The sequence below is a fragment of the Papaver somniferum genome, chromosome 3, assembly GCF_003573695.1.
Source record: "Papaver somniferum cultivar HN1 chromosome 3, ASM357369v1, whole genome shotgun sequence".
In the NCBI taxonomy this organism is placed as follows: Eukaryota; Viridiplantae; Streptophyta; class Magnoliopsida; order Ranunculales; family Papaveraceae; genus Papaver; species Papaver somniferum.
The window spans coordinates 26,302,451-26,321,421 of NC_039360.1; the positions used below are offsets into that span (position 1 = coordinate 26,302,451).

The window sequence follows — 18,971 nt, forward strand, 5'->3', positions numbered from 1 at the left end:
AAGATAAACAATATAATGCGGAAAAGGAAAAACACAAGACACCAGAAACTTTATTAAAGGGGAAATTGGAATAGAAATAACGGAACCCGAGATCTCGTCCATATTGTATTAAGCCGCTACAAACACTAGCCTACTATCAGGCTTCAGATTGAAATGTAGTTGAAATCGAGTGCACCCTCCAAGAAATTTTCAGTTACAGTCGCGCTCCTTAAGTCTCTTAAACCTCTCAAGGATCTAAGTACTTGATTCCCTTAGATGCTATCCTTTATAGCCTAAGATTTGCTTCAGCCGAAGTGAATACTTTTGATACCAGTCTTTCTCTAACAGATAAGCCTATTTGATTTTCGTTTAGATCAAAGGTCAAGGTATGGAAATATGTTTGCAATAGCAATCTAGAAAACCTCACAAATCCGGAGCTTACGACTCCCGTAGGGAAAATTTCTTGTTTGGTCCTAGGCCCATATAGTGTTTATAGTAGGGTCCAACCGGTTTTTTTTTATCCTGAGGTCCAAAATTAATTAAAACATGGAAATGTCCATAATGCCCATGACTACCAAACATGTGTGTCTACACTGCTTACAAATTTGAGTACATATCTGGTACACTGCTTAAAAATTCGAGTACATATTTGCTACACTGCTTACAAATTTGAGTACATATCTGTCGCACTGCTTAGAAATCTGAGTACATATCTGTCGTACTGCTTACAAATCCGATTATATATCTGAATGCTTACAAATTCGAGTACATATTTGCTGCACTGCTTCCAGGTAGAGTACAAATCTGTAAGAATCAATGATAAATAAATTAGAAAACGTCATATATGTACTGGTAGGTAATACACAAAAGAAAACTGAAAAACAATTGATAATAACAATTTATGAGTCTTGTGACTTTATAGATTATCATTTCCACATAGTGACTAAGGGTGAAAAAAACAGTTGTGTATCAGGTGGTGTCTGTTTGAAGCATGAAGCAAGAAATGGGTATTCCAATGAGACAGAAATATCGCACAGCAGCAGGTAGTCAGGAAACTTGTGGTAGAAAAAAGAATTGTTCTGCCTCAGAGGTCTACATGATTTTGGGAGAACGATAAAATTTTCAAAAAATAGTATCAGTTAACAAAATCACATTATCTAACTGTAAATATTAGGATAAACTTTTACTTATCTGCATGCCCATCAGCCTACATTAGGCCATTTGGCATTTAAGAAACTACACAGGGTGAGGTCTATCTATCCAGTTGAGGATAACAGTTCCATAGAAGTAAACAACATCGAGAAGATGCACCAAGCTACTATTCTATTTATTTTGGTATGTATGACAAAAGCAACAAAATCCGAGCAACATACATGTTCCAGGTGCACCTCTGCCTGCTAATTTTTCTTCTAATGAGGATGTGGATGAAGGGCATGGAGTAATTTATATAGCTGAGATGCATCCACTGGTGATCCAAAGTTGAGTAACGCAGAACGGGTTCCCACCTTCACCTGTCCGTGATAGATAAGATACAAATTTTATCATGAATCTTAAAAGGAAATACAGAAAAGAGGAAGACCACATAAGAGGAAGAGCACATACACATGAATCAAAATCCCCTTCAATTCTTCACTAAGTGGAGCACCAGCAATGAGTAAGATACAGTCATACAATTACAATTTAACTCCTTTAATTCTCATCTCTCTAAAGATACCCAACGCTTCTAATGCATTTCAAGAACACTTATTCATCAAACACTTCACAACATCACTAACAAACATAAAATTCAAATACTACACATATGAATCAAAGAAGGTCTATAAACAAATCTAAGAAAAACCCAACTGTGTACATTCTTTTCATCAACTATATCCCCACAAACTTTTAAAATAGCAAGATAAGTATAAAATTTAGGACGAACTCTGGACAGTGATGTTTATCAACAATTTATAATAACAAAAGAAAACTGAAAAACAAACCATAAAAGTATCAGATCTACTAATGAAATAAACACAAAACATGATTGTTTATTTAGATCTGAACTTGTTCCATCAAAATCCACCAGTATATCATATACGTACCGATGATTAATACACAAAAACAACTTAAAAGCATATCAAAAACAACCAAAATGAAACTAAAATCAGTTGCATGTGAAAACCAAGTAATGAATCTCTAAAAACCAGAATCGAAACACTTTTTTTCTTCAATATTCCATATATATACTTCTAGATCGAAGAAGAAAAATATCAAAAACTACAAAAATAACAAAATTAAAGCATAATTTTTCAGTACATCATATATGTACTGCTGATTCATAATCTAAACTTCAGCTGCATGTGAAAAACTAGTAACGAATCTATGAAAAAAATAGAATGGAAACCGAAAATCATTGTTAATATACATACCTGGAAACACAAACAATCTTCTCGTCGTAAATCATAACGATGCATCTTCTTCTTCTTCTCAAAAATAAACTAAGTTTCTATCAGTACAGGATATTGTTGATTCACATACAAAAAAGAACTGAAACACGTCTAAAACATCTAAAATGGAAGTGGCATAATCGAATCTAGCAACGAAATGAACAAAAAATGTGATTATTCATCTAGACCTAATATATAGTCGACAAATCAACCATGGAGATCGAAAACATAATCAAGCACAACAATGATTAGATCGCCAAAACCTTAAAAGAAACATTACAATGGAAAATCTTCATCATCTGATTCGGTAGAAACGAGAAAGAACAAAAACAAATCTTCAGCTTCATCTGCAACAATGGTGAGAGGAAAGAGAAGAAGAAAATGAATATGAAATGTGAAAAATATTTCTCATGATTTTAACTTATTAAATAGGACATGTTATTTGTGGTATTTTCATATTACGTATACCTGATCTCGCACGTGTGCAGGACCTGGGCTAAAAAATATTTGGTCCATTTTCATGTTTTATTTTAATTATGGACCTCTGATTACTGGGCTTTAATGGGTGGACCTGCCACTAACTAAGAGCACTATAATGGTACCTATTGGTAATTCCTACATATATGGTAATTCCTATTGGTAATTCCTAAACATGATTGTTTATTTAGAGCAGCATAGATTCTTAACCACCTCTCAAGAACAATCGTCGAAATATCAACTGAGATCAGTCTTTAGATATATATCTTGAGGAATCACAAAGTCTGAGACGAAGAGAACTTTGTGATTACTATGTATCTTGCATGAAAGAGATTAAGAAAACCTTGATAACATAAAAGCAAGATCAGGATTCACAAACTATCACGGTAAAGATAGGACCTGGCTTCATAAATCCCCAAGATAAGTCTTTTTAGTCGTAGACCTAAAAGGTTTTTAAAGGAGACTCTAGAATCAACTAGGACACAAAGTGTCAGGGGTAGATTTTCCCAGTTGACAGAGATGCTCTATTTATAGTTTTCAAAGACCGGTGTTAGCTTAGAATTCAATCTAAGATAACTTGAGAATCAAGCAAACACAATAGGTCTTCAAGATACAAATAGAAGACTATTTTAAGGACCCTCAAGCTCGTCAACCCTATTAGACCAGTCAAGTGACGAATTAGCCGATAGTAACTCAATTAGGCTAACACGAACTTTAATGAATAGAAATGAATCTAACAACGATCTAGATACGAAACTATTACAGCTGGATAGACCTCAAAAAGTTGTACGAAATGGGCTACTCGAATGTGTCATTCGGATACCGGGCGAAGAAGATCATATCATCAAATTAGCATAAAGGACAAATTAGTCTTTTTTGTTATTATACCGACCCTGACTTCCCCTATCACGGATAGTGTGTGTTTAGTGTTTCCCGTTGGTCTTATCTACCAAAACCAAATCGTAGAAAAACATTTATTCTTATCTCTTCTTCCTTATTTTTTCTTCTTCTTTCTTCTATTTTTTCTCTTCTCCTTTGTTCTTCTTCTTCTGCGAATTTTTGAGAGTAAAAGCTAGAGAATTCGATTGAGAGAATTGATCTATGATGAGGATTACATACAGTAGAAGTAGCTGCTGAGGTTGATGAAGAGTTAAAAGGGGTGCTGATGTTTTATGAAGCAGAATTAGGGTTTTGAGATGAATTTTGGAGCCGTATGAAATTGATAGGTTAAATCGGATTGTTAGTTGATGTGGAATGGAGGGTTGTTGCTGAATTGAAGTTGTAGTGTTATCTGGTAAATGAATCCAGAGTTAGGGTTCCTCAGAGATTGAAATAGGTTCTATAAGAAACGCCAAGGAAGATGAAATGGAAGGTTTAGAAGTCTGAGTAAAGATGGGTTTGTTTAATCAAAGGTTTTGATTGTTGATTTGGGTTCGAATTAGAGAAGTGTTGAATTGAGAATAACTTTAATGTTTTGCTGAGAGTCAGTGATGAAGTTTATTAAGGATGGGTATTTGAATATTGATTAATTTAAGGCTACAACAGCTGGAATTGATGAAACAACAATTCATGGAAGGCTAATATCTGAGTAAATCTTTATGTTGATTAATTGCAGTAATTGAAGTTGAATTACTAAGATTCATTGAGTTATATGTTTGTGTTTGGAACTGAGGTTGTGATGAATTGGGTATTGCTATGTTGATGCTTTGAAGTATATGTTATATGGGAATGAATTTATTTGATTGGCTACATATGGATATTGGCTGGAATTGAAGTAGTTTTAACACAGTATTTGGTAGAATATCTTCCACAGGAAACATGTGGAGATGTATTTCTTATTTATATTGATAGTTCATCATAAGTGTTTCAAAAAGCTGTTACAGATGCTAAATAAATGCTAACAAATAATGAACGAGTTTAAAGGTAACTTAAAGACCTAGTTACGAGGCTATAGACTAGAGTTGTTACATTCTTCTACTGACTGAAGTTGTTGAGAGTTTTCAGGAAGACTAGAAGTTTTGTTAACACCTCCCTTCAAGTTGTGCTGGAGTTGACGAATGTGCAACTTGGACTAAGAATCTGAAACCTTGGTGAAGACAGACCCTTAGTAAACATATCAGCAAGCTGGTCTCTTGAACTTACAAACTTACTTGCAACCCTCTCCCTGACTGGTAATATATTTCAATATGTTTTGTGCAAGCATAAAACACCAGATTAGCAGTGAGATACGTTGCTCCCAAATTGTCATACCATAATACAGGATCTGAGATAGAGAAGCAAAGTTCTTGCAGCAAGGATTGAATCCAAATTAACTCTGAAGTTGTAATTGCAATTCCTCTATATTCCGCCTCTGTATTGGACTTTGATACAGTCTTCTGCTTTCGTGCACTCCACGATATTAAGTTACCACCAAAGTATACACAATAACCACTTGCGGACCTGCGATCATCTAGACAACCAACCCAGTTCGTATCCGAATAGGCATGAAGGGAGAAATCTTGAGAGAATTTCAGATGTAACCCAGAGTCCACGGTGCTCTTGAGATAGCGTATAATGCATTTTACAAGTTCCCAATGTTCAATATAAGGATCGTGCGTATACTGACATACGTTATTAACTGCCACAAAGATATCTGGTCTGGTAAGATGTAAGTACTGCAGAGCTCCTACTACACTTCGATACAACGTTGGATCTGCAAACTTCTCAGTGCCTTGTTGACGCAGTTTCATGATTGGAGCCATTGGGGTGCAAACTGGTTTTACTCCATCTAGTTTTGTCCGTTTAAGAAGATATGTTACATACTTCCTTTGGGTGAGAACTAGTTCTCGACCTTGCTTGATGACCTCAACACCCAAGAAAAAAGATAAGTCACCCATATCTTTAATAGCAAATTATTTTCCTAGGTCAGAGATTAGCTTACTGATATGATATGAATTAAAGCCAATAACTATTATATCGTCAACATATACCAGCATATATGTGATAGACTCTGATGTTTGTAAAACAAATAAGGAATTGTCTGCAACTGATCTCTTGAATCCTAGCTTTAGTAAGTAGCTACTTAACCTTGAAAACCAGGCACAAGGTGCCTGTTTGAGTCCATACAAGGACTTATGCAACTTACATACATGGTTTGGATAATTAGGATCTACATACCCTGCTGGCTGCTTCATGTAGACATCTTCTTCTAGGTTGCCATGTAGGAAAGAGTTTTCAACATCCAGCTGCTTCAAAAACCAATTGTTCATTAAAGCTATCGACATAACTAGACGAATTGTACACGGATTTATCACAGGACTAAACGTCTCCCCGTAGTCAATTCCTTCTTGATGATTGAACCTTTTAGCCACATGACGTGCTTTGTGGCGTTCTATGGTGCCATCAGGATTTTGTTTCACACAAAAAACCCATTTAGATCCAACAAAAGTCATGCCCTTCTTATACTTCACCAGAGAATATGTTCCATTGCGTATGAGTGCATTGATTTGAACATCCATGACACTTCTCCATTTCGGGTTTTTGCAAGCTTCGGTGTAACAGGTAGGCTCCATGAAGTCTGAATCCAGAAGAGGATGTTTTGTAGCCGTAAGACATAACTTCTGAATTGGTTTGCTGATCCCAGATTTAGCTCTTGTTACCATCGGATGAGTAGGAAGACTATTGAGTGAAGATTGCGCAGATGACTGGTCTTCTGAAAGGGAAGGTGATGTAGTAGATACCTCCAAATTGTCAGGTGATGTAGCTTGCTGTTGTTGTATCGCATTAGCTGGTGTAGCCTCAGAAAAACCAGATATAGTATTATATGAATGTGCAGTAAACTGAGACAAGATTGGAGACTCAGGAGCAACAGGTTCATGTGTACATGGCAATCTGTTGCGTCTAAATGGTGGTGACAAAAGTATACCGGTATCAGAAGGTACAATACCTAAACTTGGAACCGGTACTTGCTGCTGCTTTGGCTTGAATGGGAATGTCTTCTCTTCAAACCTCACATGGAGAGAAATATAGATTCTATTTGTGTTTCTATCTAAACAGAGATAACCTTTATGAGAATTACTGTACCCGATAAAAACACATTCTAACGACCTTGATTCTAGTTTATGAGAGTTGTATGGTTTTAAGCATGGATATATCAAACACCCAAAGACTTTTAAAAAAGAGTAATCATGATCTTTTTGGAAGAGAAGTTATAGCAGAGTTTTGAGTTCAGAACTTGATTTGGGAATCCTGTTAATTAAATAACATGTTGTAGTGAATGCATCTGACCAGAAGGATGTAGGCATGTGTGCATGAAATAGCAAAGCTAGAACTGACTCTGTAACATGACGTATGCGTCTCTCAGCAATGCCATTTTATGGTGATGTATGGGGATATGAAAATCTGTACTGGATGCCAGATTCATTTAGATAAGCTGCAAAATTTTTGTATTCTAATGCATTGTCGGACTGAAACACTTTGACTCTATGATCTGTCAGATTTTCTATTTTTTTGCGAAAATGAACAAATGTATGTAATGCATCAGACCTTTGAACAAGAGGAAAAACCCAAGTAAATGAGAGTACATATTCATGATGAGCATATAGTACCGAAAACCAGTTCTAGACAAATCTGGGGATGTCCATATATTTGAGACAATCAATAAAGGTTTATAATAAACTGTTTTGTTGAGAGAGAAAGACAACTTTTTTCTCTTGCTAACATGACAAGAGTGACATAATTCAAAACTTTTATTAGAAACTGGTAGGGAAAACCTATGACAGATGCTAGAGACAATACGCATCATTGGATGACCCATTCTTTGATGCCAGATTGGAAAAGAAGATGCAACAAACGATTGAGGCTTTACTGATGTGTCGAGTTTATCAATGCCCTCAAAGATATAAATACCATTCCTATTCATCCCTCGCAGCAGTGTTGTTCCCGTGTCCTTGTCCTTCACAAAAAAATGGGATGTGTTAAATTCAAAGAACACTGCATTATCTTTGCAAAATTGGGAAAAGGATAGCAAATTTGATTTTATCTGAGGCACATGAAATATATGATTCAAACTGCAAAGTCTTGAGTTATGTGTAAAAGTTGCATTACCAACATGAGCAATGTTCAGTGCATTTCCATTACCAACTTGCACTCTCTCAGTGTCATTGTATTCATGTGGAATGGTTAAATTCATCATATCTGCAGTGAGGTGATGAGTAGCACCAGTATCAGTCACCCACTGATTATCTTGTTCACCACTAGGGAGAGCTATGTAAGCTGCAGGTGGCTTGCGGTTGTTATTATTTGGTTTGTCATACCGAAACCAACACTCTTTTTCTTGATGATTCTTCTTCTTGCAGATCTGATAAGGCTCATTATTATTTCTCTGAGCAGGATGATTGCGACGCTGATGCTGATTGTTGTTCACCTGATTAGGTCCACGGTTTTGCTGATGAGAATTCTTGGAACATTTCTGATTGAAGATGCAGTGTGTGAGACAACAATATTAGCAATGGGTTGCTGAAGTAAGGCAAGTTGTTGCTCTGGCCGCATGTCAAATGTGAGAAGATGATAATAGAATGTGTCCATGTCTATTTCTTCAATGGTACTTAAAGCATTATAGATTGGATGACAGGTTTGATTCAATCCATTACTGATGGTCTGCTTCATCTGATCGGTTGAGACATCATACCCATTCGCTGCAAGCTGATCAAAAAGATTTTTAGCTTCACTTAAAAAGGCTTTGAGAGTTTTATTACCTTTGTTCATCGAATGAAGTTGTTTTTTAAGGCTCATCTTGTGAGCTCTTTTTTTGGAGCAAAGTGGCTTTCAAGTTTATCCCAAACTTGCTTTGTTGTATCCAAGCCTCTGACATGACAAAGCACTTCTGGTGTCAGTGTGGAATTGAGCCATCCCACAATTAAAGAGTCTTGTGCTTCATAGTCTGTGAAGAGAGGGTTTATATCTTCTGAATCTGGAAGAGTTCTAAGAGGTTTTACCTGAGATCCATCAATGAATCCAGTTAGCCCATATCCTTTGAAAATGGGTTTAAACTTTGTTTTCCATAGTGAGTGATTTGTTTCAGTTACCTTCAAGGTAACAAGGTGATGGATCTGAATGTTTATGAGGCTGTTTGTATTAACACAGTATTTGGTAGAATATTTTCCACAAGAAACGTGTGGAGATGTATTTCTTATTTATATTGATAGTTCATCAGAACTGTTTCAAAAATCTGTTACAGATGCTAAATAAATGCTAACAAATAATGAACGAGTTTAAAGGTAACTTAAAGACCTAGTTACGGGGCTATAGACTAGAGTTGTTACATTCTTCTACTGACTGAAGTTGTTGAGATTCTTCAGGAAGACTAGCAGTTGTGTTAACAGAAGTAGACATGGTGGTGTAAGGATGGTTTATAGTTCCCTTGTGAAATTAAGGTTCACAGTTTAGCATGGTGATGAATTGAAGATAATTGAATTGGTAATTTAAGGATTGATATTGAGACATGTATGTGAATGGTGTTGTTGTTGGTTGAGGTGCAGGGAATGACTGAAGTCCAGTAAATTGGATGGCTGGCTTAGCTGATAACAAGAAGCATTGAGTGTATGTGATAGATATGGTAGAATGCAATTGTGTGTTGGGTTATTTGTGAGATGATGGAATGGGATTGAGTCTCAACTGAAGTTAAATGTACTGGAATGAGATGTGCAGGTGGAGCTTTAAGTCCAAATGGAGTTGTGAATGAAGCTAAACTTAGTTGGATGAAAGAAAGTTGTTGATTTTGATTGTAGTGGTAATATGAAGTAGATGTTGAGTGAAGTGATATTGTGATGGTGGTGTTTAACTGAATGGTGGAGAAGAAGTGTTAGTGGTGTTAATATAATAGTGATATTACTTAGAAGCTAGAATGTATGATGTTGTATAGTGAAGAAATGTTAGTTGGTTGATTATAGAGTGGGTAGTACGTAAGAAGAATGAAAGATTGAAACTGTAATTGCAGGTAAGCTGTATTTTATTTGAAATTGTTTTGTGAAGTTGTTTTTGAATGAATGAAATGTATAGTGATTATATGAACTTTTATTCTTGAGACTTTGGCATATTAGTCATCCCAGTCAGTATAGCTGACTCACCTGACTTAGATCATCTGACTGAGTTGAATCGTGTTGACTCACTAAGTTCCTTGTTTTGACCTAAGTTAACCCAGTTGACTGATTTAGACTTTGAATCATTGACCAGTTGACATGGACTTGACCTGAACTTAAACGTTGACTGTCAGTTGATCAGTTTAACCGTTAGTTGAGTCAGATGGACTGGACTTTAGTTAATGGGCCTGTTTAGAGAACTTGGACTTAGTATCTTGCATTCTTAGTTTGATATTTTGGATCCCTTACGGTCTGAGTTAGCCTTTGGCTTCTTACACAAAGTTGTAGAACTTCATTAGACTTAGCTGATGGACTATAGAATCAACCTAATTGGAATAGTAAACTCTTAGTTATGTTAAAGGTAGAGAATGAGATACCATAATGGGACTAACACCATTAGATATAATTGTATGATTCTTGTGTGAGCCTTTTGGCTAGATTCTCAGAGTTCTTGTGTGATTAACAGTTAATTATTAACAACGATCGATTCAAAGGATGAACTAGTGGATCGTGGATCTCGAGGTAGGCATGGTTTGTCATCAAAAATGGTGAGAATTTATATTTAACTGTTTAATGACCGTTGTTGTTTTCTTTACGAAAGTTTACGTTTATCAAACTCATGCATCGTCTGGTTTTGCTTTCCATGCAATGTTTAATTTACATTCTAATAGTTACGTTATTTATGTTAATCATTCCATTGACTGGAAATGAGTGCATTGTGTAACTCTGAATTACTAAAGTTGTGTTATTTCTTTTTATCTTTCCATTGTTTGGAAAGGAATTGTAACGTTTGATTTTAATTTATGAACTGTTGGGAAATAAGAATTTCCATCTATGGTATATAGGATACGCTCCTTCATTTATACTTTTATGCACATCTGGGTGTGTAATTGTCACCAAAATTATCTAGGTATGTAATTGTCACTAATATTACGGGTGTGTACAATCAACCACAGACTATCTAGGTGTGTAATTGTCACTAGTATTCCGGTGTGTAAACGTCACCACATAAATAATGGTTGGTGTGTAATTATCACCAATCCGGTGTGTAAATGTCACCACAGAAATAAAGAAGGAGTTAGTCCATATACATGATTGTTTATTTTAGCAAACTGGTTGTCTTTTAATGTTCGGGAAAACATGGATTGTTTTCCGAATCATGCCAATATTTACTTAAAAGCTAAATATTATTTCTACTGGGCTCCCCTTTTAGGGATGATGTGCTCACTCGTTCCCACTTCAGTTTTTCAGTTATCAGAAGAATCGTTGCGCGTGAAGATATCCTTTTTTGTAGCTTAACGTTTGGGCGAATTGAAGATGTTTGTTTATCGTTCATATTTGTATTGTTTATTAATTTGGTAAACAATACATTATTGCATTCTTATCACTTGAGAGATTTTCATTTAGGTAATATAAGAGTGTTGGGTTAGTTTTGGGTTAAGTTTTGTAGCATAATTCTAATTAGATGTTTAAGTAAATGATTTAGATCGTTAGTGCCTCATTTTATAGTTAATCTCTTGGATTAGTCAGCTGCTAGCTTAGGAGGCGCTACAACTATACACATAGGTTCAGTTACTGAACCGAGTATAATGATTGTTTATTGGCAAGTTAGCCAAAGAACTAAAAGTAACTTGCATTTAAAAACCTAAGAAATTAATCATGATTCAAAGATATAAGTGTTTAATAAATCAATGAAGTCTTAGAAACTGTTTAAGATAGTTCTAGCAATGTCAAACATATTGAAATAATAAGTCTTTGAGCATCTGCTAAACATTATCGGGACAGTTGGTATAACGGTTCGCCAACCGTAAGGCTTGTTCACGGGTCAGGGTGCTACGGTTCGCCAACCCTACTAACTACTTAACTCAGTTGATCTCAGATATCTATGGTTTGCTAACTGAGTTCGCCAACCTACCATATAGTAGAAATTCAGTAAGTTCATATTTCTCTCTTTTGATGTTTGAAACATTTCCAAGTGATATAATCATTTGTGTGGGAAATTTTCAATTGATCCACAAATTAATTCATAGAACTAATATTGTTAAGGACCTTTGAACATCCAATCGTTAAATCATATTTCGATATTTTTTACAAGACAAGCTTGACTCGAAACATCTTCTTTGTTAATCTAGTATAAGTCATACGACACAGTCTCAATATATTGAATGATGGTATGGTGAGTAAAATAGAATGGTTCAATCTTCACATACATAATACATAAGTTCTCCAAATATCTTCGTCAATCTTCAGTCTTCAAGGGTGATCTCTGATACTCAACTACAATTCTAACCAATCCGAAACTTGACTTAATAGACTAGACACCAAGATATAATTTTTATGACATAACATTGACAACAAGCTTGAGATAGAAAAACTTGTGGGTTCAACCGATCAATGCTCTAACGAAAGGAATTCGTAAAGAGGTACATAATTAATATGATTCAAACAACTCTTGAAGAATTTTATTCTTCGTGTGGTTTTCATAGTTTCAACCTTACCATCAGCGATATGATCAAGTCAAGCACGATTGGGTGGTACTTTTATGGGTGCAACTCAAGATATTTTTCATCTTCTCTAAACCAATAAAATATTTTTCCAAGGTGAGGTTCGCGGTCCAGAGAATGTCACGACGAAAAAAATTATGACACACAAGATAAGAGAGTCGAATAGATTGTGTTAAAGTAGTACAATGCTAAGCCCCGAAAATACGAAATGTAATGACCCGACACCCAACCGATATTGTCCCCACTTATCCGTTGTGGTAATATGGTAGTGTGAGGTTTTTTATGGGCACCGTTGGGGTCATCCACAACAGCTTCCCGGTAGGCCGCACATCCCTAGATACACTGTACGAGCACGCTTAACTGCAAAGTTTTCTATCAACCGTGGAGAAAATTGTGCTGAAAAGGCCTCGATGATAGGAAAGGACAACCTGTCACCTATATTTCATTCAACGAATCCTACCAGCCGAATCAGTGTATTACAATGTCACAACCTTAAATTGAAGTCGTCCCGGACTCCGAAATATATATACAAGCTCATATCTTTGATGTTGCCTGCCACTCATGAGACTTGTGCCCGAACCAACCTATCCAGTGTACTCACTTACACTTTCCAGACGATCCTTCGTTGGCTTTGATACCATTTGTAATGACCTGATCCTCCATCGATATTTTCTCCACTTAGTCACTGCGGTTATCTGGCAGTATGGGGTTTTCAACGGGTATCGCGGCGTTCATCCAACAACAGCTTCCCGGGAGGTCACCCATCCTTGGATTATTCTTGACCGACCACGTTACTGCAGAATTTTCTGCCAACTCTGGATTGTGCTGAAAAATCCTCGGTTAGGAAAAGACAAACCATTACCTACACTCCATTCGATGAACCCTACCTACCGAAATGGGGTTTACTACAATACAACCATCTTAAATTGGAGCGTCCTCGACTCCGTAATATAGATCTAAGCCCATATCTCTGACATTTCTTGCCCCGCATGAGACAAGTACCTGACTCGACCCGTCTAGTATACCTTACACACTCGGCAGGTGACCCGTCATACGCTTTGGTAAATTTTATAGTGACCCGCCCTTCCACCAATATTGTCCCCACTTAGCGTGAGGTTTTTCACGGCCACCACTGCGTCATGCAGCAGCAGCTTCTCGGGAGGTCATCTATCCTTGGATTACTCCCGCCCGAGCACGATTAACTCTAGAGTTTTTTGCCAACTCTGGAGCCAATTATGCTAAAAAGACCCCGGTATTAGGAAAGGACAAACCACCACATGTATTCCATTCGGCGAACCCTACCCGTCGAATAGGGGAATCACAATACGACCACCTTAAATTGGAGCCGTCTCTGGATGCTGAATATATATTAAGCCCAGATCTCTGACGTTCCCTATCACTCATGAGACCATTACCTGACGCAACCCATTCAGCGTACTCTCTCTGGATGTTGAATAATGACCTGACCTTCTACAAATATTATTTCCACCTAGCCACTGCGGTTATCCAGCAGTGTGGGGCATTCAACTTGCATAGATGTGGTCATCGAGCAACAGGTTCTCGGGATGTCACTCATCCATTAATTACTCTCGCCCGAAAACCCTTACATGTAGAGTTTTCTTCCAACTCTCAATTATGTTGAGAAAGGCTCGGTGTGAGGAAAGAACAAACCATTATATATATTTTATCCGCCGAACTTTACATGCCGATTAGAGGTATTACACGAAATGCTTTGGTTTATTTGACAGAGTACCGTGAAGATGAAAATGTGGTGCATACTTGTGGGAACATAATAAAAATCCTTGCTCAGGTCTAACCCTAAAGAACTATATCTAAGCAAGAAGAAGAAAACTCTAGGTTTTTTTCAGAGTGAATATTTGCACACTCGTGAATCGTAAAATAATTACATGCTCTTGACGAATTCCAAATTATAATTACATATTTATTTATTTTCGAAAGAGAAAATTTAGATTACATTGAAGGAGGAAAAAAAGATATATACATCTTGTATCTCATTTCTATAATAATAGAAAATTTCAAGGAATTGATTACATAATCCCATTTGTACATGAATTTGGCTAGTGTGAACTCTTTACAAATTTTATTAGCTGACCCCCACAAATAAATTGCTAGCTTCATATCCTTAGGGACCTCCTTTACCTTCTTCTTTCAAGCTTGAAAAGTAATGTCAATTCTTTTTTCCAAATTACCCAAATTACAACACAGAGAATCAATTTTAAGATGAGCTTCCTTTTTTTCAAAATCCTATTTGAAATTCAGCTTGCAAAATGAGTTTTTGCCGATTGTAGAACCAACCCAGCCCTACCGACCTAACTAAACCCCCACCACTGACCAAAACCTAAACCGCAATAATTTAAGCTTCCTCAAGATACAACCTCATGCTCAATACTAGTAAACAAGTTTCAATCAGACAGACAGGCAGCCAAACAAAGGGACACAAATCACATAAAAGAGTAGGCCATTGAGATCAAATTAAGGAAATACAAGCTAGGCAGAAGATCACGAGATACCAGTAGTTGTAGTAGAAGAAGAATAAGTACACTGACTAATTGCCACGTGAGTATTGTTTTCATGGTGGTCCCATGAAAAGTAGTTGCTCGAGTGGGGGCAATGGCCCCCTATGCATGATGTGATGAGACGTGGGGACTTGACTAGTACTGGTAACTGGTAAATATGATCATTTTGTCAGCCAAACAAACTTGGGAACGTTAGCACGTGAAGTTCAGATGATTCTGCTCCCTAAGATTGGGAAGTTTTCAGTCTTGTGATTAGAGTCCCTAACCTCATAATTCCATTATACAAATGTCATAATTAGTAGGTCACTTAATCCATCACTTTGATTAAACAAACTGACTAATTAATAAAATTATCAGATATCATGATATCTATGACTTGAAATCGGAAAATCACGAATAAATGAATGGACGAGTTAAATGATACGGGAAATTAATAGATTTAATATGTTTAAGTTAAGAAAAAGAAGTAACTTTATAGCGCATTTAGATGCATATCTAGAACTAACTTTTCGACTAAAAGCAGGAAATGTGAAATAAAATAGCTCTGTTTCTGATTTCTGCTTTTAGTGTTCATACGCGCTATTAGAGAAGCATATCTAGAACTAACTTTTTGACCAAAAGCAAGAAATGTAAAACAAAATATTTATATTTCTGAATTCTCCTTTTAGTATTCATACGCGCTATCAGAGAAGCAGAGTATTTTTGCTTTTTGCTTCCGGGAAGTAATTCTTCTTTTGTGAAAAGCAAAAGCAGTTTGGCTGTTAAACATCCTGTAAGCATATTTGGTAAAAGCCATAACTCTGCGCAACTTGATTTAAATTCAGAAATCAATGAATTTTAGGGGGTAAAGAAGAATCTAATAGTGAAATACGGCATAGGATCCCACCTTGGCTCAGAAATGCTGGCAATAAGCTTGCATTCTATCATTTGACAAACATTGTACTATTATCCCATGTTTCATACTTCTCACCAGTCACCATTATATAGTGTTTGTTGTTTCACCCTTTGGGACCGTAGACAAATTTGCAATTCTTGGGCCAAACAATGCATCACCGCGGTAGGAATACTACCACATTCCATGGGTTTACGGACCGGTCCATACCTGTGTAAAACAAAAATAATCTTGACTACTGGATCCACCGACTAGTACCTAACACCGCTATGGAATTTGGTACCCTCTTTGTAGCAGCGACCGAAAAGTAAAAAGTAGTCCAAGAATCTTTGGTGAGTCACTGAACCACAATCATTTCAAAGTAATGAAAGAAATTGCAAAAGGTCACCTCATTCATAGGATCCATATATCACAAGTTAGTCTATTCTTGACTAAACTTGCACTGTGCTGACATAGTATCCACCTCTCAACTCAAGTGCACTGCTTTCTTTAGGCAATAATTTGATGGCAGTTTGAAATATTGAGCTAGGCCACAAGTTATCAAGATCAGCCAGACTTTTGCAACATAAAATAAGCATCATAGAACATAACTCGGTATAGGTTCCAATCAGAAGCAACATGACATTTTTTAATCCTGTAATTACATGTATTTTTATTGTAGGAGTGACACTGGTTGTGCCGTGGTGGCCTGACTAATTTGACGCGAAGGGCTGCCAAGCGGAAGCAGCAATGAGAGGCCTGCTTTGCCAGTTCAATGTCAGAAAACCCTCATTCTCTTCCACTGAATAGCCTTCAGCTGAAAACAATGTCAATAACATCCTTGCTTGTTTCAAAGCATTGGAACCGAGATGTAACGGCCCGAACCCTGCGTCTACGAGCCTGTTGCGCCATTTAATCAGCGGTTCATGACGTTCGACCCGGCTTACACCTTCGCAACTTAGCACATTGCATATCTCCTTTTGTATGTACATCTCTGCAAAAGCTTTTTCTTGTTGAAGTCCACAAGCTTCTAAAGAATCAAAGATTGTGGAATAATAGTACAAGGCTTCTGTGAACCGGGATAAGAATCCAGGTTGATTATGGTCCGCTTCTTGTTCAACAACCGTCACGATCTTCGGGTTTAAGCTTCGAATCCAACTTAGTACTGAGTCAATCGGTGGTGATCCGCGAGTTGAATCGGTTCCTAGTAACCGATGGAGCTGCATTATTGAATTTATGGCTACGGCTTCAAATGGTTTAACTTGTAGCATCCATGGCTTCACATCATCCAGCCGTGATGCTGATACTCCCCGGAAGCTGAATTTAACGTTAACCGACCAAGCTACTTCGGCTAGCCGTAATCCGATTTCACGAAGCGAGTCACTGCCGTCTGTTGATGGGGGACCAATTCCGGTTAGTCTCAAAACCGGTGGTCCACCAGGACGTAAAGCTAGAGCTTGAATCAATGCCGGCCACTGAAGACCATGCACTAGATTAAAATCGATCACATGAACACAATCATGACCCTGGAACGCTTCTATGATTGCTTGATTCGCTGTAAAATGAGCAAATTTTAAAAACGGACAAGCTTCATAAAATTGATGGTACAAGAACTCATTCTCCTGAGTCGAATCGGTTGCCGGTAAGAATCCTTCTTGTGACGAAGGGCTAAAAACTCGTCGGGATAGTGCATCAATGAAATATCCGGCAACTTTCCCGATTCCACAAAGGGTGTTAACCCGTGTCAATGTATAACGCATTTCTTCAATCAAAGCTGCAGCCAATGAGATGTGGCCATGTTGGACTGCCTCTGCACATGTCATCAGCAAGTGTACTAACCTGATACTAGGATCTTCTTCTTCCGTAGCCTCTGCAGGTGATGACGCCGAAACCATTCCGAGTTCCTGAACATTCTCTGATGATTCGTATGACATTTCAATCTCGTTCTTCGGCGAAACTACACTTGCCGTCGTCATTTGATGTTGTTGTGCCGGTGGTGATGCTTGATTAATTTGAGGTTGCTGATTTATACCGTTCTGATCACTCCACGCGATGTTACCGGCTGTCGGAACTAATGATTCAGGCGCTGGGATTAACGAGTCTATAAGCTCTAGATCAGCTGATAAATTTGATAGATTATGATGATGATGAGATGCACTACTATAATTAGGTAAGGACTGATTATTCAACTCGTTAAGCATGGAGTAAAGAACTGCATCAGAAGCCAGAAACCCATCGATATCCGGCGTGACCAACTTCTCATTATGGAAACAATTGCTGCCGGAGTTGTTGCTACTTCCGATGGAGATGCCTAAATCATACGGCCCCATATCATGAGATATGACTAAAATTTTCTATATCGGTTTCCGGCTATGATTTATGGAGAGAAGAGGAGGATTCAGAGAAGAGAAGGTAGGAAAATTAAGTGAAAGGGAATTATAATAACAACATTGAGACTGTGGACTGCTGTGTAGAGTTGTATATAGGAAGATGTGATTTTAATGATATAAGCAACAAAACAAGTGAGATTATAATAAGGTGGGGATGATCAAGATTTGCCAAATTTATGCATGACAACTTGACATGCATGCAGCATGCCCATGATGCATATGCACGTATCGGAAGTCCCTTCGGGTGTCACTCTCCGATATATAATAAACTAGCAAATAAAACTGACTAATCCAGGGAGAAAAATGAATAAATCCAGTGGTTGGATGTTAAAGTCAGGTGTACTGGTCCATAGTTCTCGCTGCCAATTTAAATCCATTTTTAAAGTAAATTGTATTCAAAAAAATAAATTTAGCTATCGATTACTAAATTCTGGGATTGTTAAAGTCAGGTTTACTGCTAGTAGCTCATGATTTTCACAGTCGATTTAAAGTCATTTTTTCTTACGTATCATTAGAATAATTCTGGGATTATATTCTATGGGCGTTGAATAACTGGTAAACTATAAGTCTATAACTACCATTGTTTTCATGGGGGTACTTGAAAAGTTGCTGCATCTTTTTATGGGTGGCACCAACTAGTTAGACTTCATTTACTAGTTTCCAACACCA

General features: G+C 37.2%; 1 protein-coding gene across 1 annotated transcript; it reads right to left on the reverse strand.

The window, feature by feature from the left end:
- Positions 1 to 16,489: 16,489 nt before the first annotated feature.
- LOC113355635 (DELLA protein GAIP-like) lies at positions 16,490 to 18,538 on the reverse strand. The gene has a single exon (XM_026598554.1). It carries the CDS (start codon positions 18,240 to 18,242, stop codon positions 16,626 to 16,628), a length of 1,617 nt encoding a protein of 538 aa, XP_026454339.1. The 5' UTR covers positions 18,243 to 18,538; the 3' UTR covers positions 16,490 to 16,625.
- Positions 18,539 to 18,971: the final 433 nt, after the last annotated feature.